Here is a 27,247-nt window from a genome sequence, read left to right on the forward strand (position 1 = left end):
GCTGAAACTCTCTGAAAAGAAGGAATCACAGAACCGGGCCAGATGCGAGGGACAGGCTCCGACTGGCTTCTGGCTGCCTGTGCATCACGTGTTCTCCTGAGTTTTTCTGAGCAATGCCCCGGCCACAGACTCATGAGTAAGAGGTGCCCATGAGCCTGTAAATGCTTTCCATCTGGCCTCTTCTCTCAGAGGAGACCAGCAAGGCGCCTTCATGAGGGAGACACCCAGCCCACCCGGACCCAGGATACTCTAGCCTGGCTGGGAAGCGTTTTACTGTTGTTGTCTGACAGGGGTTCTGTTCTGCTGCCACTCTCTGCTCATGCTGGGCTTCAGTGGACGTGGGCACTTGGGTCCAGAGACGCATTAACCCCTATCTGCCATAAACTAGCCTCAGTGCAGTCTCTGACTTTGCAGGGTTTTGATTCCCTCGCCTGTAAACAGGGCTGATACCTCCTACCTTGTTGTTGGGATGAAATAAGATTCAGGATGTGTAACAGCCAGCATGGTAGCTGCAAGAGAGACAGGGAAACACGACCGTGGCTGTTTCAGAGGGTGGGAGCCTGGAGCCCCCTGCAGACACAGGAGCAGCCCAACCCTGACACAGCCCTGCTCCAGGGCAGCCCGCAAAGGCAGCCAGCACCTTGCACCCCGAGAAAGGCAAAGAAAGCCATCCCTCTGGCGAAGCCTACCTCCCAAGGCCAATCTCAGGAGTGGCCAGTGCCTGGGGTGCCACTGCGGGGCAGGAGGGAGAGACAACAGACGAGGAGAAGAAAAGAGGGAGGCAGAGAGAAGCATGGAGGGGTTCATAAAAAGCCCCCATCTGGGCTGAGCTGCCCCACCTCCACTGCTGCCTCAGCGCTGGGACCTGCAGGGACCAGAGACAGTCACTTCCTGGCTCCTCAGGAATGCACAGGAATGTGTGTGTCAGGAGAGAGGTATTTGGGGCCTAGGGAGGGTGGAGACCCAGCTCCTTCTCTAGCGAGGGGTTCCCCTTCTCCAATCAGGCCGACTTGCCATCAAGCAGCATGCCCTGGCAGAGAGGAAAGGAGATGGTCAAAGTGGTGGTTAGGACTGCAGGCTGTGGCTGGGCAACTCTGGCTTCACAGGCCAGAATGCCACGCAAGAACTTGGGTGTGCATGCTGTGTGCTCAGTCATGTCTGCTTCTTTTCGACCCCATGAACTGTAGCCCGCCAAGCCCCTCTCTGTCTATGGCTTGGGCAAATTATTTAATCTCAATAATGCTTAAGTGCTTCTGTAAAGTGGAGATGAAAATGTATTAGCACCTAGATCTTACGGGTGGTTATGACAATTCAGTGCTAAGTGCTAACATCAGGACCACTAGCATCACCAGCACTGGTCCCTCTGACCATTTCTGGCTCCCTCCTCAACTGCAAAATCAGAAGCCGGTGCCAGGAACATCTGAGCGTAAGGGCAGCCATGCAAAGGGCCCACCTGTCTATCCATCACCACCTCCACCCAGTAGAGTACAGCTGTCAGCATGTGTGAAATTCACCTGAACTTGACCACCACCCACACAGATCCCCAGCAGCCCCACCTGCCTTCAGAGCACAGAGGCTCACCTCGTCTATCTGTCGGCAGGTATTCTGGAGCCCACTGGCAAGGATGACTTCAGTTGTTGATTTATATGTCCCCAGAATAATTATTTTACTTAAACCAGCCCCACAAGGAATGAACTCAAAGCAGTGTGTCCTTGGACAAGACAGATCACCACCATGGACCTCAGTCTCTTTATCTGATGTGCAGAAGCTCAGGTGACAGCACGGGTTCCCTTCTGGTTGGGCCTCCTGTGATTTGATTTCTTCAGACTGCTACCAGGGAAAGGATAGAGCTGGGTTCTAGGAGTAAACAAAGTGAAACACAAGGCTGCCCATTGACACCAGTCCCTTGGGCAGATTCCAGGCTGAAACCCTTGTTCCCTGGCTCCGGCAGGAGTTTGGAGTTTCTTCTACCCACAGAACCCACGGGCAGGCCGCCTCCCTCCCACCAGGCCGTGGGTCAGCCAAGCCACACAAAGGGCTGATTATGAGTGGCCCACCTTGCCGAGGGCACAGATGCCCTCCCACCCCTCCAGAGCCAACCCCAGCATTCCCACCCCCCGACCACACCTGGCGCATCCTTAGGCAAAGCTAAGAAACCCATCTCCACCCTAAACAAGGCTCTCCACTCTCCCCTCCCCAGGCTTCCCACTCGGCCACACCCCAAGCAGGTATTTCCAGAGCAAGAGAGTCCAAGCAGGGCCCAAGACACAGAGCACTGTGGGTCCCTAAGGGAAGTTCATTCACCTGGCCCCACCCATACCCTCCCTAGAGGGTGGGAACAAATTCCTGAAGGATGAGGACACAGAAGACTCCTACAGATATGAGACAGTGTTTTAGCAGGTTATTTCAGGGCCAGACTGCAAGCCCAGGGATCGACCTCAAGGTCACCTCAAGAAGTATTAGACTGCAGAGTAACCCGTCCCCACAAAGAGGACAAGAACACAGGATACTGGCGTTGACCCAGACCCTAAAGATCAACTCCACGCGATAATCCAAGCAGGACACTTACAACAGAGCCCCACTGTCACCCTACAACCCAGTCCCCTCATTTTATGATCCGCGGGTCGGGAAGATCCCCTGGAGAAGGAAATGGCAACCCACTCCTATTCTTGCCTGGAAAATTCCATGGACGGAGGAGCCTCGTGGGCTATACAATTCATGGGGCTGCAAAGAGTCGGACACAACTGAGCGACTAACACAACTCATTTTATAGGTAACAATCCGCTGTGACTTGTCCAGCGTCACACAGTGGCCACAGGAAGCTCTAAGAGACCTCGGGTCTCCCACAGCCCCGGAACCTAACGCACAACTGTTCTCTCTGCTCCGAGGAAAGAGGACAGGGTCTCCCAAAGCAGCTGTCTGGCCTAACAACGCAAAAAAAAGGAGCAGTATCTCCATACCGATTCTTCTCCTAAATGACACCCCTCCAAGGTCCAAGCTGAAAGGGAGGAGAAGGCAAGCAGACCAAGGTCCTACTGGACCCCACATCCTGATGAGATGCAGAGCTCCAGGTTCTGTCTGGTTCCACAACCTCAGGAGGCTGAGCCTAAAGACAGCAGAGCAGGCCACCCATGTCCAATACTTGAGAACTCCCTTGGCCCTGGGACTGGAAAGAGAAGGAAAACCGAGGGCCAAGTTTACTTCCTTTGAGGTCCCAAACCCTCACAAGAGGACCAGAAACTCCCTAAGAATTTCTGAAGTAGAGGCCTCCGCCAAATGCAATAGGGCAGGGACTGGAGAGACGTGTCAGCTGGGCCAGCACCTCGGGAGAGGAATGTGAAGTGGGCCGCTGGCCAAAAGAGGAAGAAACGCAGCTGGACTACCTAATAGGGAGCTGGAGGCCTGCGCTGGCTCCCACCAGCCCGCAACAGGACACGCAGGGAAGGGTGCCAGGTGGCGTGGCAGGCTCAGAGCCCATCCCGAGCTAGAGGCCAGCTTCCCCAGCCTCCGGCCTCCTCCTGACTCCAGGGCACCCTTCTGAATCTCAGGAGCCTCCCCAGCCCTGCTCTGTGCCCCGGATTCAGCCCCATCACTGGAGTGAACCTTGGTGACTCAAAGGGACATCACCCCCAGTACCTCCTCATCTGCAGACGTCTCTTGCTGGACTGTGGCTCCCACACCCCCTCAAAAGGCATCCGCTGACACTGTCCGTCTAACATTTGGTGACCACCGACTACCACGTGCCCATCAGAGCTCCCTGAGGAGTCCCCTTTTCTCGGGGTGCAAGAGCACACCTCCCTCCCCAAACTTGGACCTCCCAAAGAGAGAAAGAACGTGGTCTTTATTCTGGGGGAGAGTCAGGAGGTACGAGGCAGAAATTACCAGCAAAGTCACAGTCTGGTTCAAGATCTCAGTAGCAGACTGCAAAAGGAGCCCCAGTTCCTCACCCCTGCCTACATCTACCCCCCTCTGCAAGTCATCTTAAAGTGTCATCTCACTTGCTAAAAACGTAATTTCTCAGGCCCCACCCCAGACCCAGTGAATGACCAACCCTGAGGATGAGGCTCCGCAACCAGTGCTGTAACAAATCCTCCAGGTGACGCTGATGCATTTAAGTGAGAACCACTGTTAAACCACTCCTATCCTTCTAGGCTTCAAGGTTCTGGGATGAGGTGGCATGAGTGTCCAGATGCCAGTGCTGCAGGCTTCAGGAGCCCCAGGCAATGGACTCCTTACTAGGAAGCCCCAGGAGACCCTACAGACTCACCTTCACTCATCCAAGGAGTCCCCAGTCAGTCATAGATGAGTGACACCCCCTGAGAACCTTCCAAATGTCCTCAGAGCTAAGAGTCTCACAACAGTGCCCTAAGCAAGTGTGGCAAAGGCTGTCAAGAGGCTGCCAACATGTCTGTCCTCTCCAGCTCTCTCCAACCCATCTTCTACCCAGGCGCTAAGTGAGCAAGGCAAGGGGCTGAGTGGCCCAGAGCCAGGGCAGAAGGAAGAAAGGGCCAGAGCCAGGAAACCAAGCATGCACAGACAGACATAACTGGAATCCCACTGGCTGCCCCTGGGACCCAGCCAAGATGGACTCAGCCAGCCACAGCTTCCCACCTCCCGCCTCTTCCAAAACTATGTGCAAAGAACAACTAACTTCCAAATGTTGCAAGAAGCCACTGTGAGACATACAATACAAATTCATTTAGAAGCATGCCTTAATTCACAGTAGCTTTTCTGTCATTGCATATTTACTTCATCCAGGAACAATAAAAGCAGAAGGGCTCCCTCCTGGGAAGAGAAAAAAATGGCAAAGTACTGTGAGTCCAGGGCAGCGGGCAAACGAGCACATGCCCCAGGGGATGAGAACCAGGTGTCAAAAACACACGTGGGAGGGAAGAAAATAAAAAACAGACTCTCTGCCCCTGCCCTCCCTCACCAAATACCAGTCAGTCTTTGAACTCCGATGTGGCAGGAGCAGCAGGTGAACACAAAGAGCCACCCGCAAAGGCAGGAAGCCTGGCTTCTGGCCCCACCTGCCACCTGTAAACATCCCCCAAATCCTCCAACCCCTCCTGGTCTCAGCCGTCTCATCAATGGAATGGGGTCAGAGCTCCTACCAAGTGGGGTGTGGGACAGACAAGCACAGAAACAGCGGTGTGCACGGTGATACGCTGGGTGTGACACCATCTGTCATGCACACAGCCAGACAGGTAGGAACTGTATAAATGGATGCTTAGGAATGAAAACCACCAAGCTCGATAGTGATCAGTTCCACTGGGGGACAGGAACAGGACTGGAGAGAAGAAGGCCAGGGTCTCCAATCTGCAATGTTCATCTTCTTTGCAAACGGGCCTCAGAGCAGAAAATATAGAAATAACAGCTGTAACCGCCTGAGCCTTTGCAGGTCTAAATTTCCTTACTCTCCCAGCCAAATCATTTCACACGGGTGTTCTGAGGATTAAATGAATTAATATCTGTGAAACACTCAGAGATGTGCCTGGTCCACAGCATAGCCCGGGCTTGGCTCCTGCTCAGGGGAGGGGGTGGGTGCTCAGCTCTGTAACTCCAAACACACTCCCTGAGCCATAAGGTGGACCTAAGCTGGCCTTGTCCTGAGCCAGCAGCTTCCATGGAAAGGGACTGGGAGCAAGTGCCCTAACTGGACACCCCTGGGCCCCAATATGGCCTTGCTGCCTGCACCAAGCAGACCGTTAAGGGGGAAAGGAAAAGGTGCGGGGGCGGGGGGGGGGCAGTTATCCAGACAGGCCCAGGGAATTAAAATCCCAATGTGGAATTCTTTCATTGTAAAAAAGCTGAAAGCTAATTATACACAATGAATCTCTAAGTTTACCACTGCTTAACTTACCAAAAAAAAAAGAAAAGCTAGGTGGCTAGAGTTTGGAAAATTATCCAGATTTCTAAAGTGAGTCCTCAGGACTCATGAAAGACACCTCCAAAGAGCCCAGCTAGCACAGCATCCAGGATGAAGGGCAGGAAACCAGGGGTCTGGGCCCCCACCCCCACCCCCGCTTCCCCTGCTCCACCTCCTCCAGCTCCCAGCTCCTAGCTCCCAGGGCCAAGTCTGGAAAAGCACTCTGGGTTCCTGGAAAGGCCTTTCCGAATATCGGGAACTCTACTGGAAAGTGCCATTAGACATTATCTGGAGGATGTCTGTGGTGTTTGAAAGGGAGCCACTCCCCTGCCAAAGTCAAGGCAGTGGCCAAAAATAACAGAGGGGCTCCTCAGAGCTAGACACACACCACACACATGTACACACACACACACAGACATACACACCGACATACAAACACACGTGTACACACATACATAAATATACATATATACACACTCACATACACTTGTTATACACACATAAACACAAACACAAATATACATATATACACACTCACATACACTTGTTATACACACATATACACAAACACACATACAAATACACATACCCACTCACACGTGTACACACATACACACACACACTCACATACACACATACACAAACACACACACACATACATATATATACACACACCCACGTACATACACCTCCATTCACACCAACACACACATCCTCGCTCACAGACCTGGAGGTCAAAACAGACCCGGAAGTCAAAACAGACCTGGGACCTCAGAGCTACTGGCCCTGCCCCCAGTACAGCCTCACACTGGGGAGGCACAGATCCCATTTTCTGGTTTGGGGACTTAGAAGAATTAAAAGTGCCACTTCTCTCTCCATCCTCAAACCACAGGCTGTGACATGTGCACATTTCCACATGGGACATAAGGAGAAAGACAGAGCCTGACAGTAACAAGCCCCCTCCCACCCACAGGCAGGACTGGCCGCCTCTCTTGCAAGATCGAAAGCCAAGTTCCATTAGGAGACCTGCCTGAAGGGGGCCACCCACGTTGCCGCACCCTCCCCTCCGGTCACTTCACCTACAGACGATTTGAAAACGGAGCCCGGCACCACTCTGTTCTATTCCCCTTGGTTATAATCAGCTTTGCAGATGACTTTTAAAAAATAAATCTTCAGGCCCATAAAAATGCTCCCCTGTAAGCCCTGGCCTCAAATCACAGGCCTGCAACTACACTCCGCAGCCCCCAAGTACCAACCACCACAGAACAGGAAAAACAAGGTAGAGACCAGGCTCCTTACCCTCCCCACCCCCATCACTTTTCCACCATCATGGCCTTTGATTTAGACCCTCAGCTGCAAGGTGATGGGATGGGACAGGAAGGGCATGGTCTTTCCCGGCCCTCAATGCTGTCCCCTAGCCGGGCCTGCAGCACTGAAAACCAAAACAGCTCACCCCAACCTAAGCTCTCAGACTCACCCTCACCCCCTTTCTTAACAGCCTCAAGGCTCAAATCAGAACCTGCAACTTTGTATTTACAGGCACAGGCTTCTAAAGTCAAAATAAACACTGAGCATCAGCTACCTGGTTCAAAGGTGCTGGGTGTCCCTGGAGACCAAACAGAGGGGCCCGCAGGAGCCGCTGAAGCTGAAGGGTCCCAAGGAGGAGAGAAGGAGGGGGCATGGATGACTCTCATCGCAGGGAAGCCAGCCCTCCACAGCTGGGGTCAGCTTCAGGAGAGGCCACCAGGCTCAGGAGTCTATTCCCCGCAGTTTCTCCTTCTACTGAAAAGTGGGGAGAAATACAACTAGAATCCTCCGCGACCTTTCAACCCAGAAAAGGAACTTCAGAAAGGCCTGCACCCCTTTAGTGTCACAGACCCTCTAGTCAAAGACCTGGATTCAAAACCAACTCTACCCCATTTGGACTTCAAGAGACCCTGGTTAAACCACTCCCCCTTTCTGAGCCTTACATTCTCTGTCTATAAAATGGGAATAAGACCTCACAAGTCTTTTTATCACAGTGAAAGGAGAGGACACATGTGAAAGCATAAATGTTAAAAATCATGAACCATCTAATGAGTATTCGGTTATATTCCATCTTAAAAGTGAAGTCGCTCAGTCGTGTCCGACTCTTTGCGACCCTATGGACTGCAGCCCACCAGGCTCCTCCATCCATGGGATTTTCCAGGCAAGAATACTGGAGTGGGTTGCCCTTTCCTTCTCCAGGGGATCTTCCCAACCCAGAGATCAAACCTGGGTTTCCCGCATTGCAGGCAGACTCTTTATGGTCTGAGCCACCAGGGAATCACTATATTCCATCTTAAGCTATTCCATATTATTTTATATATGTAAGCCTTGTCTCAAAACATAAACTCCAAGATAGCAATGGGTGCATCTGTACTTCTGGTGAAGGATGGCATTTCAAGGTCAGTCTGCCTGGGTTCATTCATAAACTTGTTTATTAGCTGGTCAATCTTTGGAAACCTACTTAAACCCCCTGAGCTTCAATCTCCCCATCTGTAGTAACAAGGGAAGTTAACAGTATCTTTCTCAAAGGGTTTTTTTTTAAGATTGAGATAATCTAAACCATGCAAACTTCAATCAGTGTAAACTACGGTCTTTTTTACTTATTTGGAGAACCAAGACATCTTATTAAATATTATTGGTTGATCACTGGATATAAAACAGACAACTCGTCTTTCTAGCCTTCGCTTCTCATCTTCTTCTCTTCCCTCCCCTGAAGGTGGATAGTGTTTACATTCCTTCCCAGATCTTGGGCACGTGAAATGCTTTAAGCCAAAATGAAATGTTTGCTTTAAGGACCAAGGGTACCAGCCCCTTCTCACTGTGAGCCTTTGGGTGTGAGCCTGTTATTCTGTATTTCTAAGCTCAGCATCTTCATCTATCAAGTGTGATCATCCGACATGCCTTACAAGGCTCTTGTGAATGTTAAACGAGGCTGCAGAGAACATATCCCCCACAGAGGCCATGTGCAAGAGGTTTCTCTACATCCCCTTCCCCCGCCCCAACCCTGTGGGTGACAGGCCTGGAGAGGTCCCCGCAATCTCTCAATGAAGAATGGATCCCAGCCCAGAAGTAGCCCACTGCAGCCAAGGACCAAGCAGGCGGTTTCCAGGGTAACAGCATCCTCTGCATCTACTCCCGATTTCCATCCCAGCTGCCTTTTATTCTCCTCCCACCTCTGTAGTGGGCTAAGTCACCTGTTCCCACTATTGCTAGGCAACCTCTGAGAATGGGCAGCTGTCTCCTGGGGGAGGACCCTGGCCCTACCCTCCCCTCTTCATGCCTCAGGACTTAGGGAAATTTGCCCCACTTAGACCCTCCCTGTTAACCATGGGATGGCAGAAGGTGGGAAGTAATCCCAGGCCAAGCAGGCAGGTCCCATGGGACTGGCTCAGCCTTTGATCAATGAGGAAGGACACACCTCCACCCCAGGATTCTGTTTGCCTGTGCTTATCTGGGCTCTAGTCTTAAGCAGTTTCCAAGAAAAGGGCCACATCAGGCTTTTTATGAAAGCTATCCTTCTTGATTATTTTTCTCTTCTGTTCTCCCACTCATTCGCAATGAACCAGGATCCCTGACCTTTTCATAAACAGTGAGCGAGAGAGAAAAGGTGGACTCACAGTGAGAGAAAGAGGGGCGAGGATGGAGAGAGCTCACCTCTGGGAGGTGGGCTGACAGGAAACTGTCATTCTCTTCCTAAATTAGCATTAGCTGAGGGTTTTTAAAGTTGAGATATAATTCTTAAACCGTCAGTCACCCAGTTTAAAGCCTACAGTTCAGCAGTTTTTAGTATATCCACAAGGTTGTGCAACCGCCACCGCTATCTAATTCCAGAACACTTTCATCACTGGGTTTTGTTTTGTATATGTTTTGGCTTTGGGTAAATGTTGCTAGAAATGCAAGCATTTGCTTTATAAGCAGCAGAGCAAAATCTGAGGAGGCAACGCCACCCGGCTTCAGACCCCAGCTCCACCTCTCGCCGGCTGTGGGTTCTTGGATAAGTATGTGACTGCTCTGAGCCGGTTCTCTCCTCTGCGAAACAGGGTCAGAGTATCCCCCTCGCAGGATTAGATGTGTTAATGCACGTGGAGTCCTTAGCACAGGGCGGAATGCTGAGCACATGCTCAGAAAGGGTGAGCCACTGTGATTATCATAAGAAAAAGAATTTCTTCAACTTAAAAAAAAAAAATCCAGTCCGTTCCTAGCTCTGCTAGCAGGCAGCTGGGACAGCCAGTTTCTGTCTGGGAAGGGTTGGAGGCCCTGCTACACCCACCCAACCCCTTTGCAAGCAATGGCACCACCTGGGGTGGCCGAACAAGCATGAGGAGGGGGCAGAGTGAGGTTGTGACTGTCGTCGCCGTATCTTTGCGGCCAAGTGTGACTACTCCAGACTCACAAGGTGCCCTGCACGGCAAGATCCTGCCAGTAACCCCCAGCCAGGATGGGGGTGATACGGGCGAAGGAAGACCAGGAGGGACAAGCAGGAGAGCGAAGGACTAGCCCTCTCCCCAAGGTGACCCTCTACCCCCTGAGGAGGGAGGGTTCCCCGACCTGATGCTCGGCCCAAGAACCAGCAGGAATCCTGGCCCTGTGTTAGGGGCTCCCAGGATGGCTGAGCCCCCACTTGCTGGACCCCCTGCCCTGGCCACTCCCCAGGTTTGCCTCAGATTGGGCAATCAGGACTTAGGATACTGTGCCACTGCCAAAGGAGCCAGCACACCCTGGGCTAAATCCCCAGTCCCGGCAAGGTGACCCAGTGTGACCAGGACTATGGAACCCAGGTTACAGGGTCCCTCTGCCTACTGCCTTTTAGCTGTGACCCCTCTGGGGAGCTGCTGACTGGACTGTCCAAACCATATCCAGCTGCTGGTGGACTCTGGGACCCTTTCAGTACCCCAGGTGAGTAACTCAGCCTGGCTCCCCAGATCCTTCCTGCAGCAACATGGGCCCTTTGACCACACTCAGGGGATAAAAGCAGGGTCCCAGAAACATGCCCTGACACTTCAACCCTGAGCTGCACACCAGGCCCCAGGAAAAGTGGGGGTGGGTCACACATGGGGGCAGCTCAGGTGCTGGACAGTCCCAACACCTGCACGACAACACCTGTGCGGAGGTGTGGGGCTCCAGAGTCCAACCTATGAGCTGTACAAACAGCCTGGCCTCTTAGCAAGGTGAGAGGTCAGCTCTGGGAGGGGTAGAGGGAATGGGGAAGGAGGACAAGGAGGGAAACAATGGCAGGTGGACTCACTGGCACCCCTGCTCCTCCCAGTCTTTCCCCTCCAGTAGGGGAAGCCCTACCCCCCTGTACACACACACACACACGCCCCCACCACCATCACCCCTGATATTTGCCAGGGAAAGGAAAGGCTTCCCAGCAGAACCTTCCCTGTCACCTCCTGCCCCGCAGTGGTCAGTGCCATGCCCCTGGCTGTGACTGGTATGGCCTGGGGGGATTTTCTGTCTGTCTGCATCTAACCTGTCATTGTCACAGCCCCACCTGGATGGAGCATCTGCTACCTAACAGGGGGTTCAATCAGCGCTCAGACTGCCTCCACAAGGAGACCTCGCCACTGTTCTCACACTATGCAGGGACTAGAAGGTGAGAAGCAGGCACACAGTAGCAGGTCTGTGGCCGGGCCATGTCTCAGGCTGCCCCACCCTGGCAAGGCAGGAGGTGCCAGGTCTCATGTGACAAGTCCTCAAGCCAAGTTTATGGTTTGTGGCCACTGGCCAGGCGCCCAGCCCCAGGCCTTCCTCGAGAAGCTGGAAAGAGGAGCCCCAAATCCCAACCACAAATCCCAGGGGACAGGACGCCCATTTGGTGTGACCTCCTCGCACAGAACCGTCCACCGTCCCCAGGGACAGTCCCAGGGTTAAGGTCCTCTCCCAGGCCCCATCCCACTGAGCAAGGAGGCCTTGGCAGCCCTCCTCAAGAAGTCAGACTTCAGGAAGCGAGATTCCTCCTTTTGAAGAGGCTGAATCCTAAAGCCCATCTCAGCAGCCCCTCAAGGTCTCATCATTGCTCAGAACTGAAGAGTCTGGCCAGCCCTCTGCCCCAGGCCCTCTCATACCTATCTCTCCAGGGCAGCCCTGAGGCTCCCAGCCCGTCCATCTCTCCCATCTCTCTTCCAGGTTCTGTCCACCACTTCACCAACTAGCGGAACACCTGCACTCAGAGCACCCACGTGGGCCGGGTTTCAGAGAGGAAGCAGCTGCAATCTGGAGCCAAGCGGGGCTGGGCGAGCTGCTGAGGGTGTGAGCAGGGCCTGCAGAACGCGCTCAGTTAATTATCAGAAGGGCCTGAAGACACTCCGAGGTCATTTTACCTGTATTACCACCAGCCGACAATGTTTTTAAGCACTTTGGCATTCATCAGTTAATTATCAGAGGGGCCTGAAGACACTCTGAGGTCATTTTACCTGTATTACAACCAGCTGACAATGTTTTTTAAGCACTTCGGCATTCACCTCTTCATCCTGGATTCCCAGGAAGTAGGAAAAGGGTAGGCAAAGGATTTTATACCATTCTATAGGTCAAGGGATTGAGCAAATGGAAAGGTCGGGTGACACTCAATGAGCCAGCACTGAATTTGGGGTCAAAGGTCAAGGACAACACAACTCCAACACACTTCTGGCCTCCTTCGGAAGCAGATTTATATACTACATCTTATCTCAAAGCATCACCATAAAAAGGCCATAGCAGCTCTGGTTCCTCAAAATAGTTAACATTTACTGAGCACTCGCTATACCCCATGTGCTATGCTAAATTCCCTGTATACCTTACTTGGTTTTTAAGCTTCTACTCAGCTATTTCAGACAGGAACAATTATTATCTCCATTTCCCTCTTGGCATCATCAGGCACACAGCAGGTAAGTGACTCACCCTGGATCACACTGCTAGCCAGTGGAGGGGTGAAGACTTGAACCAGGGTCCCCAGAGCATGTCCACCTGCAGAGGCTGGACCCAGAATCCAGTCCCAGAAAGGGATGGTTTATCTGGAATGTAAAGCATTTCATCCCAATCTCTACTGCCCTGGCTTGGAGTTAGAAGCCATGCATGATGTTTATCCAATTATTTCATCATCATTTCTGGACCACATGCAATAGGTCTGACTCTGTGCTAGGCACTAGGGATTCTGCAGAGCACAGGACAGATTGGGTCCTGCCCCCATGGACACTGACAAGGAATGAATCGGGAAGAACCCTAGCGGTATGAGGATGGAGATGAAGGCCAATTCTCTTCTCTCTCAGGCTTTATTGCTACCAGGCATCACTCACTCCTAACCTCCTGCCTTCAGGTAGGCAGACATCCTGATCCTCCCCATATAAACCCACCTATGGCAGACTCTCCCCTTTTGCAATCCTCCACCTTGGTGGGTAACCTTGGTAGCTCCTCTGATGATGATCTCACAGTCCAGGACATGGATGCGTGCATGCTCAGTCTGACTCTTTGTGACCCCATGGACCATGGCCTGCCAGGCTCCCTCTGTCCATGGGGATTCTCCAGGCAAGAATACTGGAGTGGGTTGCCATGCTCTCCTCCCATGTGTCCAGTGGCTCCTGCATTGCAGGCAGACACTTTACCGCTGAGCCACCAGGAAGCCCCTCAAAGTCCAGAAGCAAATGTAAATAAAGCAGCCTCTCTTCCTGCCACATAGCTTGACAACCTGGCTTGACGTAGATATGGAATCAGGATCTGGGCTTATTTACAACTACCTTCTTTCACCTACCAGGGCCGTCTCTCTGTTTGAACATCCATCAGCTCAACAAATATTAATTAAGGTCCTACATGTGAAAAACAGAACAAAAACGCAGGGCTGGCACCTGTGGGAATACACAGTACACCAGAGCCTCCCAGATTTAGAGGGAAGAGAGAGAATAAAACTTAACAGCAGAAGAGGCCCTTTTACATATCCTCTGCTGTCGACCTAGCAGTGAAGAGGGTCGGTGGAGGGGGTGGGGTAGGGTGGAGGTATTAGCATCTTTTTATAAATAAGAAATTGGAGGCTGAGAAAGGATAAGTAACTTGCCCAGGGCTGCAAGCATACAAGTGTAGAGCCAGGATTTTACTCAAAATCTAGCCAAGCTGACTCCAGGCACACATGAGCACACATGAGGACGTGGGTGAGAGTCACGTAAGGGAATAAACTGAGGACTCTGGCCATTCCCCAAAGATGGGTGTTCAGAGCTGGGGCCCCTAGAAAAGACGGCTTCAGTTCTCAGCCTCCAACATCGGAAAGACTGTGAAATCCAGTAAACTCCCCCCCAAGCCACGGCATTTTGTGTCTTTGAGGCAAGGAGCCCAGCATGATGAACTCTGCACTGAAGCACTCTTTGAAGGAACAAGCCGTGGCCAACCCAGGGCAGGCTCTTGAGTCATGCCTGCTACCTGCACAGACTTTTACCAGCATCTGCATCAGCCTTGGCGTCACCCAAGAAGTCATTTAATCTGATGCTTGTAAGGAGCCCTGAGGGGTGGGCAGGGCAGGCCGAAGGAGGAAACAGAATGGAAGGCCGTCGGGGACAGAGACCTGGCCTGCCTAGTTCACGCTCCACCCTCTGCACCGGGATCCCAGCCTGGCCCAGAGTAGGGGTTCCAAAAGTACTTGCTGAACTAACTAATAAAGCTCAGAGAAGCGAAATGACTGGCCCGAAGTCTTACCCACAGTCCAGGTTGTCTAGTCTAGGACAGAACACGGGGGTCTTCAGCCTCCTGCCCAGTGGCTTTTGTATCTCATAGCACTGTGACCTCCTTCCGCCCCTCCTCACCCCACCCTCACTCTCCCGCCTCCATTTGGAACCGTCAGCCTCTGACCCACTCAACCCTCACCTCACCTCAGCAGGGAGACTGTCAAAAGCACCAAGTTACTTTAAATCTGATCTTCCCGTTATAATACCAATTTAGATCCCGACCAGCCTGCTGAGAACTAGGGGAAATATGCAGAAACTGAGATTACAGAGACTTAATGGCCCAGAAAAAACAAAAAAAAAAGCTGTGGACCAGATTCAATCAAGGCCCAGAGCTTGTGGGCCTTCTCCATCAACCCCACCAAAGCAGGGGTTGGCTCCCCTTGGTCCAAGATCTTTGCAGGCTCTGGGTGCCAGACCCAGCTTTCCGGCCTCTTTCACCAACTAAGGAACAAGTGAGGGGAAGCTGCCTGCTGGAGCACAGCTGCAACCCAGCCCCACCATGCAGCTGTCTGGACGCTAGGCTGGTTACTTCCACCTCTGCCCTCATTTCCTCATCCTCCCGTTGCCCAGCTCCCACAGCTGCTGGGAGTAACAACTGAAACCATATATACCATTAGAACAGTCCCAGCGTACATCAGCCAGTCCCAGCTCTTGGAACTGTGGGGTTTGTCCCTGGGTAACCAACCTTCCCAGGTGACCCTGTTCCCACCTGGCTGCCCAAAAGCCTGGTACACATCCATTACTACCCAGGTCAGAGTTCTGAGTGTGTGTGTAGGGAAAGAGAGACACTAATTTTTCTCCCCCACTGCTTTTAATATACTCACTCATTCATTTGATAATAATGAAACCATGTGCAGGTCCAATGCTTAGTCCCACAATCCTTAAAAGGACCTAATTCCTAATTCTTGGGTAGTCCTGTCACTCCACCCCACCAGGCACACAGTAGGTGCTAGGCAAACAGAAATTTCTACACTAATCCCACTCCTCCTGTCCAATTTAAAACCTATTCTCAAGGAAGGTGCACCTTGAAACTCCCCAACCTTTACCCCCATGAGAATCTCCAGATTACTCCATTCTCAACTCCCCAACAGTACAACTGACCCAGGAGATAAACCAGGTGAGGGAGGGACTCACCTCTCCCCCAGCCCTCCCCGAGGGGCCCGACAGGTAGAGGGGGAGGGGTGTTTAAGTAACGGCCGCAAGGCAAAGAAGTCTGCTAGAAGCAGAGCAACCTTCTGGTGCGGCTGCAGAGGGCTGGGCCCAGCAGAAGCCAAGACCCTGGGGCTCAGGTCGCCCTGCTTTGGGAAGCCCTTTGTGCGCTGTTTTAAATTACCTCTGCTTGTCTGATGAAGTGAGTAAAAGGGCGCCAGTTTCAGGGCTTAGGATTCCTGAGTGAGCTAATACAGGATGCCTTTGGCTGAAAAAAAACTTCAGTCGGCTCCCTAAACTCCCCCCCTTTTAAGTTTAAAAAAGGGAATGAATGTTACCATTTTTGGACATAAGCGTTCTCCCTCAAGCCCAGCCCTAACCGCACTATCCAGGGGGACGCGCCATCCTGTGTGTCCCCCCCACCCCATTCCCAGATCTGCGGAGGGGTGGAGGTGGGGGTGGGGGTTAAGAAGGGACCGGATGGGAGCGGGCCGCGGGGGAGGAGGGAAAAGGGTGTTCAGGGTACGTGGCCGCCTGGGGCAAGAGCTCACCGCGCAGGCAGGAAGCAAAGGCACGGTTGGGGCGCCCTCCCCCCCAACAAGAGTGGTTTCTGACCTCTTCCTGCCACCGGCCGCTGTGCCCGGGTCCCCTCGCCAGCTTTGAGCCCAGCGCCCGTGGGAGAGCGCGCACCCGGCACTGGGACGCACCTCGGTGGCTAAGCATGGAACCCCAAGGACTGACCCCAAATATCCCCAGAGACAATGCCTTGCCCTACCGAGCCCCTCAACTCAGATCAAGTTGCCCAAATTCGCCATCTGCCAGGAATGAGCAGGGATCGGAGAGGCAGGACGCAGACGCAAGCTCATGTCGGTTCGCAGCTACCAAGCACCGAGTTAAGCAATAAAACGGTTTGCCGCCCTGACCCCGCCTCCACAGGGCCCGTTGGGGAGCCCGCTTTGGTCCCGGGTTCTCTCGGCCCTAACCCCACTCCGGCAGGTCCACATCCACACAGACCCAGAGGTGGGTGCCAATCCCGCCACGCCCGCTGCCCCCTCGGCCGGCGGACTGAGGCTGGGAGGACCCATGCAGCTTGTCCCCTTCAGGTACCAAGGCGACCCAGGAAGCGCGCTGCCACCGCACGCCATATGGAAAGGCGGTCAAGGGGCGGGGAAGGAAAGAGAAAATCGATCCGGAGCTAACTGCCACCGAGCCCGGGGCTCAGCCCCAGCCTCCAGAGCACCGCCCCCGCGCCTTGCCCTCGCGGGGCCGCGGCGACTACAGCCGGGCAGCCTGGGTAGCCCGCCCCAAGGCGACCTGCCCGCGGGCGGCCCCACCTCCCAGCGCTCAGCCTCGGCGTTCGCGGGCTCTGGGGCCGGGGCGCTCCCCCTTCCTCCCCGCGCCTGTAACCCAACACCCCACCTCGCTGCGGCCGCGCATCCCCCGCCCCCGCTCGTGCGCGCCTGGAACCGGTTCGCAGCCCAGAACCCCAGAGCCCCGCAAGCCGAGCTGCCCCGGGCGGGGGGCTGCGACGGGCCGGGGAGGTTGCTTACCTTTCTCTGCTGCTTCTCCCACGCTGGGTCCAAGAGCAGGTCTCGATCCCAGTCCTCTTCGGGCTGCATGTAGTCATTGGTTTGCTGGGAATCATAATGGTCCATGATGGATGGTGCGCGCGTGCTAGGGGCTGGATTTCTTCCTCCACCTTCTCTCCGGGCGGCGGCGGCTGCGGCTTGCTGCCCCGGCGTGGGGAGGGAGTCGGGACGGTCTGAGCTGGGGCTGGGGCTGGGCTGGGCTGGCGGGGCCGGGCTAGCTCCCCTGCGCCCGGTTCCACCGCGGCGCTGCTAGCGAAGGCGGCTGCTGGGGGGCGGCGGCGGCGGCGGCTGGAGCTCGCGGACTGCCTACCTCGCGCCGGCGCTCAGACCTAATCTCTACGCACACTGAGCGAGGCGGACACACTAGCGCTGCGGGCGCACAGGCGGGCGGGGGCGAGGGGCAGGGGCAGAGCCCTCCGGAGGCTCTCCATTGGCCAGGCCGAGTTGCCCAAACTTCCCCCCTTCGCCTCTCATTGGGAATTCCTGGCATCCGTCAGCCGGGCCGCGGCGCATATAGGTGGACTGGGCGGCCCCCTCCCGGCGCACACGCCCCCGCCCACTCCCCGGGTTCCCACTCCCCCGCGCGGCTCATGTGACACCAGCTTAAGCTGAACGGGACCGAAGCCGGCGGACGCCTCCCGGAGCTCGGGGACCGAGCGGCCGCGCGCTCGGGAGCCCCAGGAGGAACCGCCGGGGCATTGGACACGCTCCCAGCCCGCAGGAAGGCCCGGTACTCCGTTGCTGCGGCGTCCTGCGCTCCCACGCGCTCCAGAGCCCACAACTGCCAGGGGCTGGAGGACCGACGCGAAGAAACCCGAAAAGCATTTCATTTTCTGTTTCCCAGGGTCCGGAGAGATCGGCACCCGGGGAAGGGGGGCGGGGAGTGCCGGAATGTTAAGGAATTTCCTGGGAATTTCCTGATTCCGCCCCCGGCCCCGCCCCGCGCGGCGCGACCCGGCGGACCCCTGCCCTGCCGGAGCCAGGTTTCTAACCAGCCATCGGCCTCCGAAGCCACACAGCTTTCCCGCCTCGCCCCAGGCTCCTTTGCCGCCCTCCCTTGGGCTCAGGGTCTAAGTCGCCCAGCTTCCCGGGTTCCGCTGCGGGTTCCCGCGGGCTGGCAGGGCCGAGCTATCCTTATACACACCTGGGCAGCACCCTAATAGCTCTGAGCGATCTACCTACTCCACGCCCCCTCAATACACACCCCTGACCCGACGGAGAAACTGAATTTCCCGAAGATGAGCTTAAAACGGGGACTTTTCGGGTTCTCAGAGCTCCACAAGCCAACCCGGTAACCTTATGCCTGACAAACAAAGCCTTATTGTTATTGGAGGAAGGAGGGCAAGAGCGAAGAAACACCTTTAAGTTCGTGGAGCCTGCCTGCTCTACGCCTGTCCTAGTAAGTGGCGGATCTCCCCAGTGGGCTCACACCCTGGTGGGCTCCTCTGAGAGCTCCGGGACTCAAGAACGGGAGCCAGAGGCCTCCAGTAGCGTCTGCACAGAGTAGTGCTTAATCCATGTATGCTCCTGAAGGATGGCTGGGTTTACTGTGAAAACAACTGTCAGTTCAGAGGTGACTGAAGGAGTTAGAAAGGGCAATGAATTAGGTTACCTGAAAGGCCAACAGATGGGAAAGTTGAAAAAAGTGCCTGTGACTCCCAGGAGAGCCAGCTGCTGCTGTCCTAAGCAGATATGGGTGATGTGTCACTGCCTGCACCATTCAATCTCGCACATTTATACAAGTGTCACTGGTCAGCACTGTGCCCTCCACAAGTCCCTGGCTGAGGAAGCACTGCTTCTGAGCCACGGAGACAGCAGATTTATAGACTATTTTATATCCACTTCTAAACTATGGCTCTAAACCTGATATCGAGGGTAATGATGGTGCTGCAGCCATTCATTCTCTCAATAAATATGTGTGGAGCCGCATCCATGTGTCAGGGGACATGCTAGATGTTATGTATCTAGAGATGAAAAAGACACTCCTTGCCTCTGGCAGTCCACCAGAGACACACAGAAATAAAAATATTCTGCAAGGAGATAGATACTTCCCCAGCCAGGGAACTGTAGGGAGGTAGGTAGAGAGGGTGGACTTTGAGCCCAGTGTAGGAAAGGAAGCTCCAGGTATCACTTTTTGGAGGAGGGGGAATTCAAGTGAGCCTTAAAGAACAAGAGCCAGCCAGACAAAGAGGAGAGTGGGAGATTATTCCAGGCAGAAGAAGCAGTGTGAGCTGATACATGGGGGCAGGAAGCTGCATGGTATAAAGGGAATGCTAGCTTTCAACATGGCCAGACTAGAAATTCAAGGCCAGGAGGGACCAGAGACAGGGCTGGAGAGGTGGGCAGCAGCCAGGCAGTGAAGGCCTTCTCAGCCACATGCCTCTCTGAGGGGAGCAAGGCTGGCTGGAAGCTGTGACAACCAGTTGCAAAGGAGTTGGAGGGAACTTCCCTGGTGGTCCAGTGGTTAACACTCTGCACTTTCAATGCAGGGGACATGGGTTCAGTCCTTAGGGAACTAAGATCCCACATGCTGTGCGGTGTGGCCAAAAATTAAATAAAATGAAATTTTAAAAAAAGGAGTTGGAATAATCCAGGTAGTGCTGGAACCGGAAGTGCTCTGTCGGGAGTCAGCTGTCCAGTAAGTAGGTGATGGCACAGCCCTGACTTGAGGGGAAACAGAATCTGAGAGTCATCTGACTACGGATAGCATGGACACCATGAGGAACTCCAGGGAGAATGCCTCGGTGGAGCTAAGAGCTCCCAGAGGAGCAGGACTTAGAAAGGAACTGTAAAGAACAAGGACCCCTGGGGGAGACAGAGAGGAAATGGTCCGCAGAAGCGCAGGGAGCCTGGACAACATGGTGTCCTGAAAATCCAGAATGAAACATCAAAGTGAGGGGCATCAGCAACATCAGATGTGGCAGAAAGGCCTGGAAAGTAAGGCCTGAAAAGTTGTCTCTGAAATCAGGCAGTATGCATACTTTGGTTTCTGGATTTTTCACTAAGTTTAATGTCTGTGAGATTTGTTTATGTCGTGGCTTGTATCAGCAGTTGATTTTTGTTTGTTTGTTTTCTTCCTGTGCAGTATTCCATTGTATAAGTATATGCTAAGTAATTTACCTACTCTCCTGTCATTTGTATTGTTTACAGTTTGCAACTTGAATAAAACTGCTATAAAGTTTTATATTTTTATGTGTGCTTTTGGTGAACATATTTCTCTTGGAAAATAATTTCTCTTGGAGATACCACATATATATCACATACAAGAGAAATTATACATGTATACCTAGGAAGAGAATTATGTCATCCTATTGTAGAGGTATATGTTTCATTTTAGTGGATATTGCTAATTTTTCAAACCAACTAAGAATTTACTCTCCAAGCAGCAGAATGTGAGAATTTCAGTTGCTCCATGTTCTCCCACCACTCAGTGTTATTTTTTTAAATTTTAGTCATGAAGATTGGTGAGTAGTGGTCTGTTTTTATGGGTTTAATCTGTCATATACCTATTGACCATTTGAATCAATAACTCTCATTCCCACTGCCATTGATAATAGCAATTTATTTTTTTTTTTTAAAGATTTTGATGTGCATCATTTGTAGAGGCTTTATGGAATATGTTACAATATTGTTTCTGTTTTATGTTTTGGGTTTTTGGTTGCAAGGCATGTGGGATCTTAGCTCCCTGGCCCTGGATCGAACATACACCCCCTGCATTGGAAGGTGAAGTTTTAACCACTGGACTGCCAGGGAAGTCCCAGCAATTTATTTTTTAGCTGCTTGAGATAACAGATGATGACATGCATATTTTATTAATTTCCCCAAATTTAATTAATTAGTTCATTCAACAAATATTTATCAAGCAATTGCTCTATGAAGATATAAAAGCAAAGAAGAAAGATGTGGTCCTCTCTTAGAGGAGGTAGAAGATGCTTAGCAAATATTCCAGAAATGCTTGTTTGGGGAGGCTGTTTGGCCCCTTGTGGGAGCTGTTTTGTTTTGCATTGGTACAGGTCCATTATGACTTTTCAATAAAAATGTTTAAGAAAAGCAGCTCCTTTAAAAAGAAATAGGGACTTCCCATTGGTCCAGCCGATAAGACTCCATGTTCCCAATTCAGGGAACCCAGATTTGATCCCTGGCCAAGGAAATAGATTCCACAAGCTGCAATTAAGAATTCACATGCCACAACTGAAAAAAAAAAAAAAATTCACATGCTGCAACAAAAATCAAAGAAGAGTGGCACAGCCACATAAATTTTTTTTTAATAACGAAAAAGAAATAATCCCTGGGGTCACATCAGCAACCCAAGTAGAGTAAGGCAAGATCATGAAGGAAAATGGGAGGGTTCATCTGGAACAGCACTGATTCCTTTCTCCCCAGAGGCTCAGCCTTTCCAGCCCCTTTTCCGTCCTTTTGGATTTCTCTGGATGCGATGACAAAGGAACTGTGATTGTGGGCAGAGGTCTTGCCATTCTATAGGCCAGTGGGTGTGAATCGAGACTGCAGGAGTCTCAAGTCAGTGGTCAGGAAAACACTCAGGTCCTTTCCACCAGTTGGGGCTTTCTCTCCCCAGCTCCTCGAGGAATGGAACTCCTGGCTCAGTACCAGCTCTGAGAGGCTAGTTTAGTCCATTACCAGCCCTGCAGGCAGCCCCACTCCAGCCAGTGATGAGTCACCCAGAAAGCCACAAGTGCTTTGTAGCTGAAAGAACCTAGCTCTGGTGGTGATGACCCATTTTCCCTTGGAAAGAGGGAGGAATGGTATGTCTATGAGTTCTGGGAGTACTTACCAAGCCCCCACTTTGTGCCAGGCAGCACCAAGAAGAGTCCTGGCGTTCCCAAGCCTCTTGGTCTAGCTGGGACCAAACCATAGGCTTTATCCCCTAAAATGCATCCATCCAACAGATAGTTACCAATAACACAGTCTTCCGATAAAAATGAACTGGATTGACATATGCCAGGAACGTAAAGAATGCAGAGTTCTAGCCGGGAGCCTGTCCTGCTGCCACGGCCACTCCAGTGCTCCTCAGGCCCATCTTCTCCTAAGTCTGGAAATGACCACACAAGGCCCTGTGGGGAAACACGCAAGTAGGATCTGTAAGATTCTGGAAACCAAAAGCACCACGGATTTCACAAGCCCAGAGATCTGGGGGTTTCCTTCACTGTGTCCTGAACCTCTGACTTACAGACTAAGGTTCCTTATGGGCTTCTCATAAGGATGATTGTATTTGTAGAAGGCTAGAGGAGAGGGGATATCCCTCACCAGCAATTGAATGCATTAAGTCACTCTCCCCTGAGCTTCTACAGCACATCAGTTGTAAGTGAAAAGAGCTTTTTTTTCTTTTTGCTTTGCTTTGCTTTGTTGTAGTCCTCTGCCCACATTTCATCTCCTACAGCCCTTATGCAGTCTTACCCTTCTACTCCGCCCCCGCCCCCCACCCACCACAGCACCTAGAACACAAAAGATCCAATGCAGTCTTTGTTGAATGAAAAATGACCTGAGTCAGATTTCATCTCTGGGCCTCCCTTTCCCCCTTCAACCTGTGGGAGGCTTTGCCATCATCCACATAAGCATTTCGTCAGTCCTGGACCTCCCCCAGAAACCAGCGCTGGAGAAACTGACCAGGTCATCATCCTTCTCATCCCTGCGGGCAGCTCTCAGCCCTCAGGCCCAAGTCCTTAGCCACCCGCACCCAGTTCCTGGCCCTCCCACCACAGGCTCATCAGGGGAGGAAAGAAGAAGATGGGCAGGGTCCCTCTTGCAGAATCTTTACTAAAAGACTGGCCCTGGAGCAGGCAGAAATGTTTCTTTGGTTCTCATGCTCTGCCCAGCTCTCAGGTTTTAGATCTCGGGTGGTGGAACATCTAGCTGGTTTGGTGCCCTTGTTTTCATCTTTTTTTGCATATATCTCTCCCCCAAAGTCCAGGTGGTAGTGGTTTAGTTGCTAAGTCATGTCCGACCCTTGCGATACCATGGACTGTAGCCCGCCAGGCTCCTCTACTCTACCCATGGGATTCTCCAGGCAAGAATACCAGAGTGGGTTGCCATTTCCTTCTCCAGGGAATCTTCCTGACTCAGGAATCGAACCCAGGTCTCCTGCATTGCAGGTGGATTCTTTACCGACTGAGCTACATGGGAGCTACCCCAAAGTCCAGGGGTCAATCCAAATAGAAACCTCAGAAATCTCCTCCTCAGAGAGTCACCCTGAGGTCAGCTCCAATCAGGGGACAGTTGTGCCTGGTAGGTTCCCCAACCTGAGCCCTCTGAGGAGGGTGGGGGTCTCTCCCCAGCTACCTCTAGTTCCCAGCAACTACCAGAGTGAAACACCCAAGTCACAACTGGGAAATTCCTGGTGACTAGTACCCTCCCACCCCCACCTCCTTGGTAGGGACAGGCAGACCCCAGGCTAGGGGAGTGAGTTCCTCAGGGGTCTTATCAATCCCAGCTTACCCCACTGGTCTTCCATAGAAGCTCATCCTTAGAGGCCTGCTCAGGTCACTCCGTGGAAATAATGGTATAGCTTTTGGAGAGCAGGTGTCCTTAACTGAGCACAGGATAACATCAAAGGAAGAGCCCCAGGGGTGGGGGTGGGGTGTCAAAAGACCTGAGCTCCTCAGTTTGCTGCTGCTGCTAAGTCACTTCAGTCGTGTCCGACTCTGTGCGACCCCAGAGACGGCAGCCCACCAGGCTCCCCCTTCCCTGGGATTCTCCAGGCAAGAACACTGGAGTGGGTTGCCATTTCCTTCTCCAAGCTCCTCAGTTTATTCGCCTGCAAATTGAGAGAGCTGGACTTTGCCAGATGGTCTTTAAGTTCTAAGAACTGTGCTAAGAACATCCTTAGGCTCCTCCTTCAGATCTTCAATGACAAGAGGGTTTGAGCCTTGGGAAACAGTGTTTCACGATCTGAAATACAAAGTAAGTCCCTTTATAAAGGATACAAATTCTCACAAAATTACTTAATTTTTGTTTTAATGGTCCTTAAATGTGCACAAATATAAAACTAGGTACAATCTTCTTAAGGTTTACCACCAAGATAAAATCAAAACAAGGTTACAGATTCTATTTAACAGAAATGGCAAAACCAATAAGATTTAAACAAACCATTTTCATTTAAATGTGACTGTTGCTATTTGCTGAAATTAAACTGCGACTCCCAGCATGATGTAAGTTCTGACTGTGATAGAGCAGGTGTTTCTTTTGCTTTCAGGAGGCCTGTATCGCCACAGTGCCAGAGGATGACTCAGTTCTACTAGTTTCTCTACTTGAACCACTGATCAGGGCATCATTTAACCTTCATTTGGTGGGAACACACTGTAATCCACTAAGTTCCCCTCTGCTGTTTTCTCATTAGCACTCTACAATTAACGTTTCCAAAAAATTCTTTTTAATCTTTTTGCCAACAGGAGCCATCTCTCGAGTTTCAATGTCCTTACCTCTAACAGAAGAAGAATCACCTTCATCCCACCTATTTCCCAGGATGGCTGTGAACATCCATTTGCTGTGCTTAATCGCTCAGTCATGTCTGACTTTGCGATCCCATGGACTGTAGCCCACCAGGCTCTTCTGGACATGAGATTTTCCAGGCAAGTATACTGGAGTAGGTTACCATGCCCTCCTCTCAGGGGATCTTCCCAACCCAGGGATCAAACCCAGGTCTCCCGCATTACAGACAAATTCTTTACCATCTGAGCCACAGGGGAAGCCCAAGAATCCCTGCTCCAGGGGAACTTCTCAACTCAGGAATCGAACCTGGGTCTCCTGCACTCCTGCATTGCAAGCAGATTCTTTACCAGCTGAGCTACCAGGGAACCCCATTCATTCATTTATCCAACCATTATGTACTGAGTACCCACTCTGGGCCAGATACTGTTCTAGACACAGAGGATATAGCAGGAACCAGAATGGACAATATCTCTGCCTTTGAAACTCACATTCCAAAGGGAGAGACTAAGATAAATGAGGAAAATAATATGATATTATTCAGGGGAAAAAAATTAAGCAGGGAAGGGGAATAGAGAGTGTAGGGATCTGATACATGGGTTTTCCAACACTACCAGACAATTCTTCAACACCAGCTGGATGTCCTCCACATAATTTACCTCAATTCTGACACTACCTACCTGTAAACAGCATCGTATCCCACAGGTCAAGGCTCAATCCTACATGACTTCGGATGCCAAACAAAAGTCTGGGTTGCCACCTGTGTTTCTGACACACTGGCTATTAATTCTGAGATTGTCACGACCCCCTCTAACCTAGAGTGGCTCAGAGAAAACATTTTACTTACTAGATTACCAGTTTATTACGCCGCTACTGCTGCTGCTGTTTAGTCGCTAGGTCATGTCTGACTCTGCGACCCTATGGATATAATTCAGGAATAACTAGATGGAAGAGGTGCATACGGCAAGGTATGCAGGAACGGGTACAGAGTTTTTAAAGTCCTCTTTGGGGCACGTCGTTCTCCCCAAATCTCCATGTCCGCCAACCCAGAAACCGTCCAGAAACACACCCCGACACCCTGTCCTTATTGGGATTTTGTGGAGGCTTCATTACATAGACATGATTGATTAGATCATTGGCCACTGGTGATTGATTCAACCTCCAACAGCTCCCACTTCCCTGGAGGTCACAGGAATGGGGCTGAAAGTTCCAACCCTGCAATAACACAGTTGGTTCCCCTGGCAACCAGCCCCCATCCTTAGGTGCTTTCCAAAAGTCATACAATTAACATAAACTCTAGTGTGGTTGAAAGGGGTTTGTTATGAATATAAAGACATCTTTATTGCTCTTACCACTTAGGAAATTTTGAGGGGTTTAGGAGCTCTGTGCCAAAAACAGGACAAAGAGCAAATATATATTTCTTATTATAAATCACAACATCACAGGGGAGACGTAGAGGGCAGTTACTCTTTTAAATGGGGTGTTTGGGGAAGGTTTCATTGAGTAGAGAATATTTAAGACCTAAATAACATGAAAAAGGAAAAGCATTTGAGGAACAGCCAGGAGGCTGGCATGGAACAATGCGTGTGAGACACATGAGGAAAAGTACAGGGCAAGTGTGGGCATAATAGATATTCATTGTTTCACTGCCCAGAAACCATTTCCTCTCCTGGCAACTGTACCTTGACTTTCCTCTAGGGAGATACCTCCTCTACCGCAGGCCCTGTTCTGCAGGTAGAGTTGACCACACCCCTAACCACCAAGGCTGAGCAACAAAGGGCCAATCAGAGCACAACGATTGGTTTGGGCTGGACATGAGAGCCAATCAGAATGCATGACTGGCAATAAGCCTGTTGCAGGCACTGCCGGGAGAGAGGCACACAGTCTTTTCCCCTGGAGATCCCAGTAGTGAGGATAACTGCAGCCTGGAGCTTTCGGGAGCTACATGCAACCTAAGCGAAAAAGCCAGTGCAGAGGATGGCAGCTCTAAGGAGTGAAGAAAAACTGAGTTCTGGTGACATCTCTTGATTCCCTGTATGAAGTTGTACTACTTCCGGACTTCTCAGTTGTGTTTATTAATTAATTTCCTTTTTTTGGCTTGAGTTGGCCTATCGGATTATTTATTGATGCATAATAACTGTGAAACTGGATGAAAACAATAAACATTAACTATCTCACAGTTTCTATTGGTCGAGGGTTGGGAGTGGTATAAGCTGGATGATTCTGGCTCAGGGTCTCTCACTGGATTTCAGTCTGGATGTTAGCAAAGACTCTGAAGGCCTGACTGGGCTTTCACCCATGTGGCTGTTGGCAGGAGGCCTCAGTTCTTTGTCATTGAGCTCTCCATAGGCTGATTGCTTGTCCTTAGAACATGGTAGCTGACTTCCTCCAGAATGAGTTACTCAAAAGAGCAAGTGAGAAGGGCTTTTTATTACCTCAATTCTGAATTGCACATTGTCACTTCCACTTATTCTCTTTGTTAG

The 27,247-nt window shown here is 51.7% G+C and overlaps 1 protein-coding gene and 1 long non-coding RNA gene across 5 annotated transcripts in view; one reads left to right on the forward strand and one right to left on the reverse strand.

Moving 5' to 3' along the window:
* Window positions 1-17,668, reverse strand: part of ACTN1 (actinin alpha 1) — a 98,085-nt gene extending 80,417 nt beyond the window's left edge. For 3 of the 4 annotated variants that reach the window (XM_005211979.3, XM_005211978.4, XM_005211976.3), the window contains exon 1: window positions 17,283-17,668. In XM_005211979.3, coding sequence (XP_005212036.1) covers window positions 17,283-17,387 — 105 coding nt within the window. In that variant the 5' untranslated portion in view covers window positions 17,388-17,668. 4 annotated transcript variants of the gene reach the window in all.
* A 96-nt stretch (window positions 17,669-17,764) lies between these two features.
* On the forward strand, window positions 17,765-26,941 carry LOC132346405 (uncharacterized). Its single transcript, XR_009496235.1, has 2 exons — window positions 17,765-18,720; window positions 24,728-26,941. It is a non-coding gene; the product is annotated as an uncharacterized lncRNA (long non-coding RNA).
* Window positions 26,942-27,247: the final 306 nt, after the last annotated feature.

This window comes from Bos taurus, chromosome 10 (genome assembly GCF_002263795.3).
Source record: "Bos taurus isolate L1 Dominette 01449 registration number 42190680 breed Hereford chromosome 10, ARS-UCD2.0, whole genome shotgun sequence".
Lineage (NCBI taxonomy): Eukaryota > Metazoa > Chordata > Mammalia > Artiodactyla > Bovidae > Bos > Bos taurus.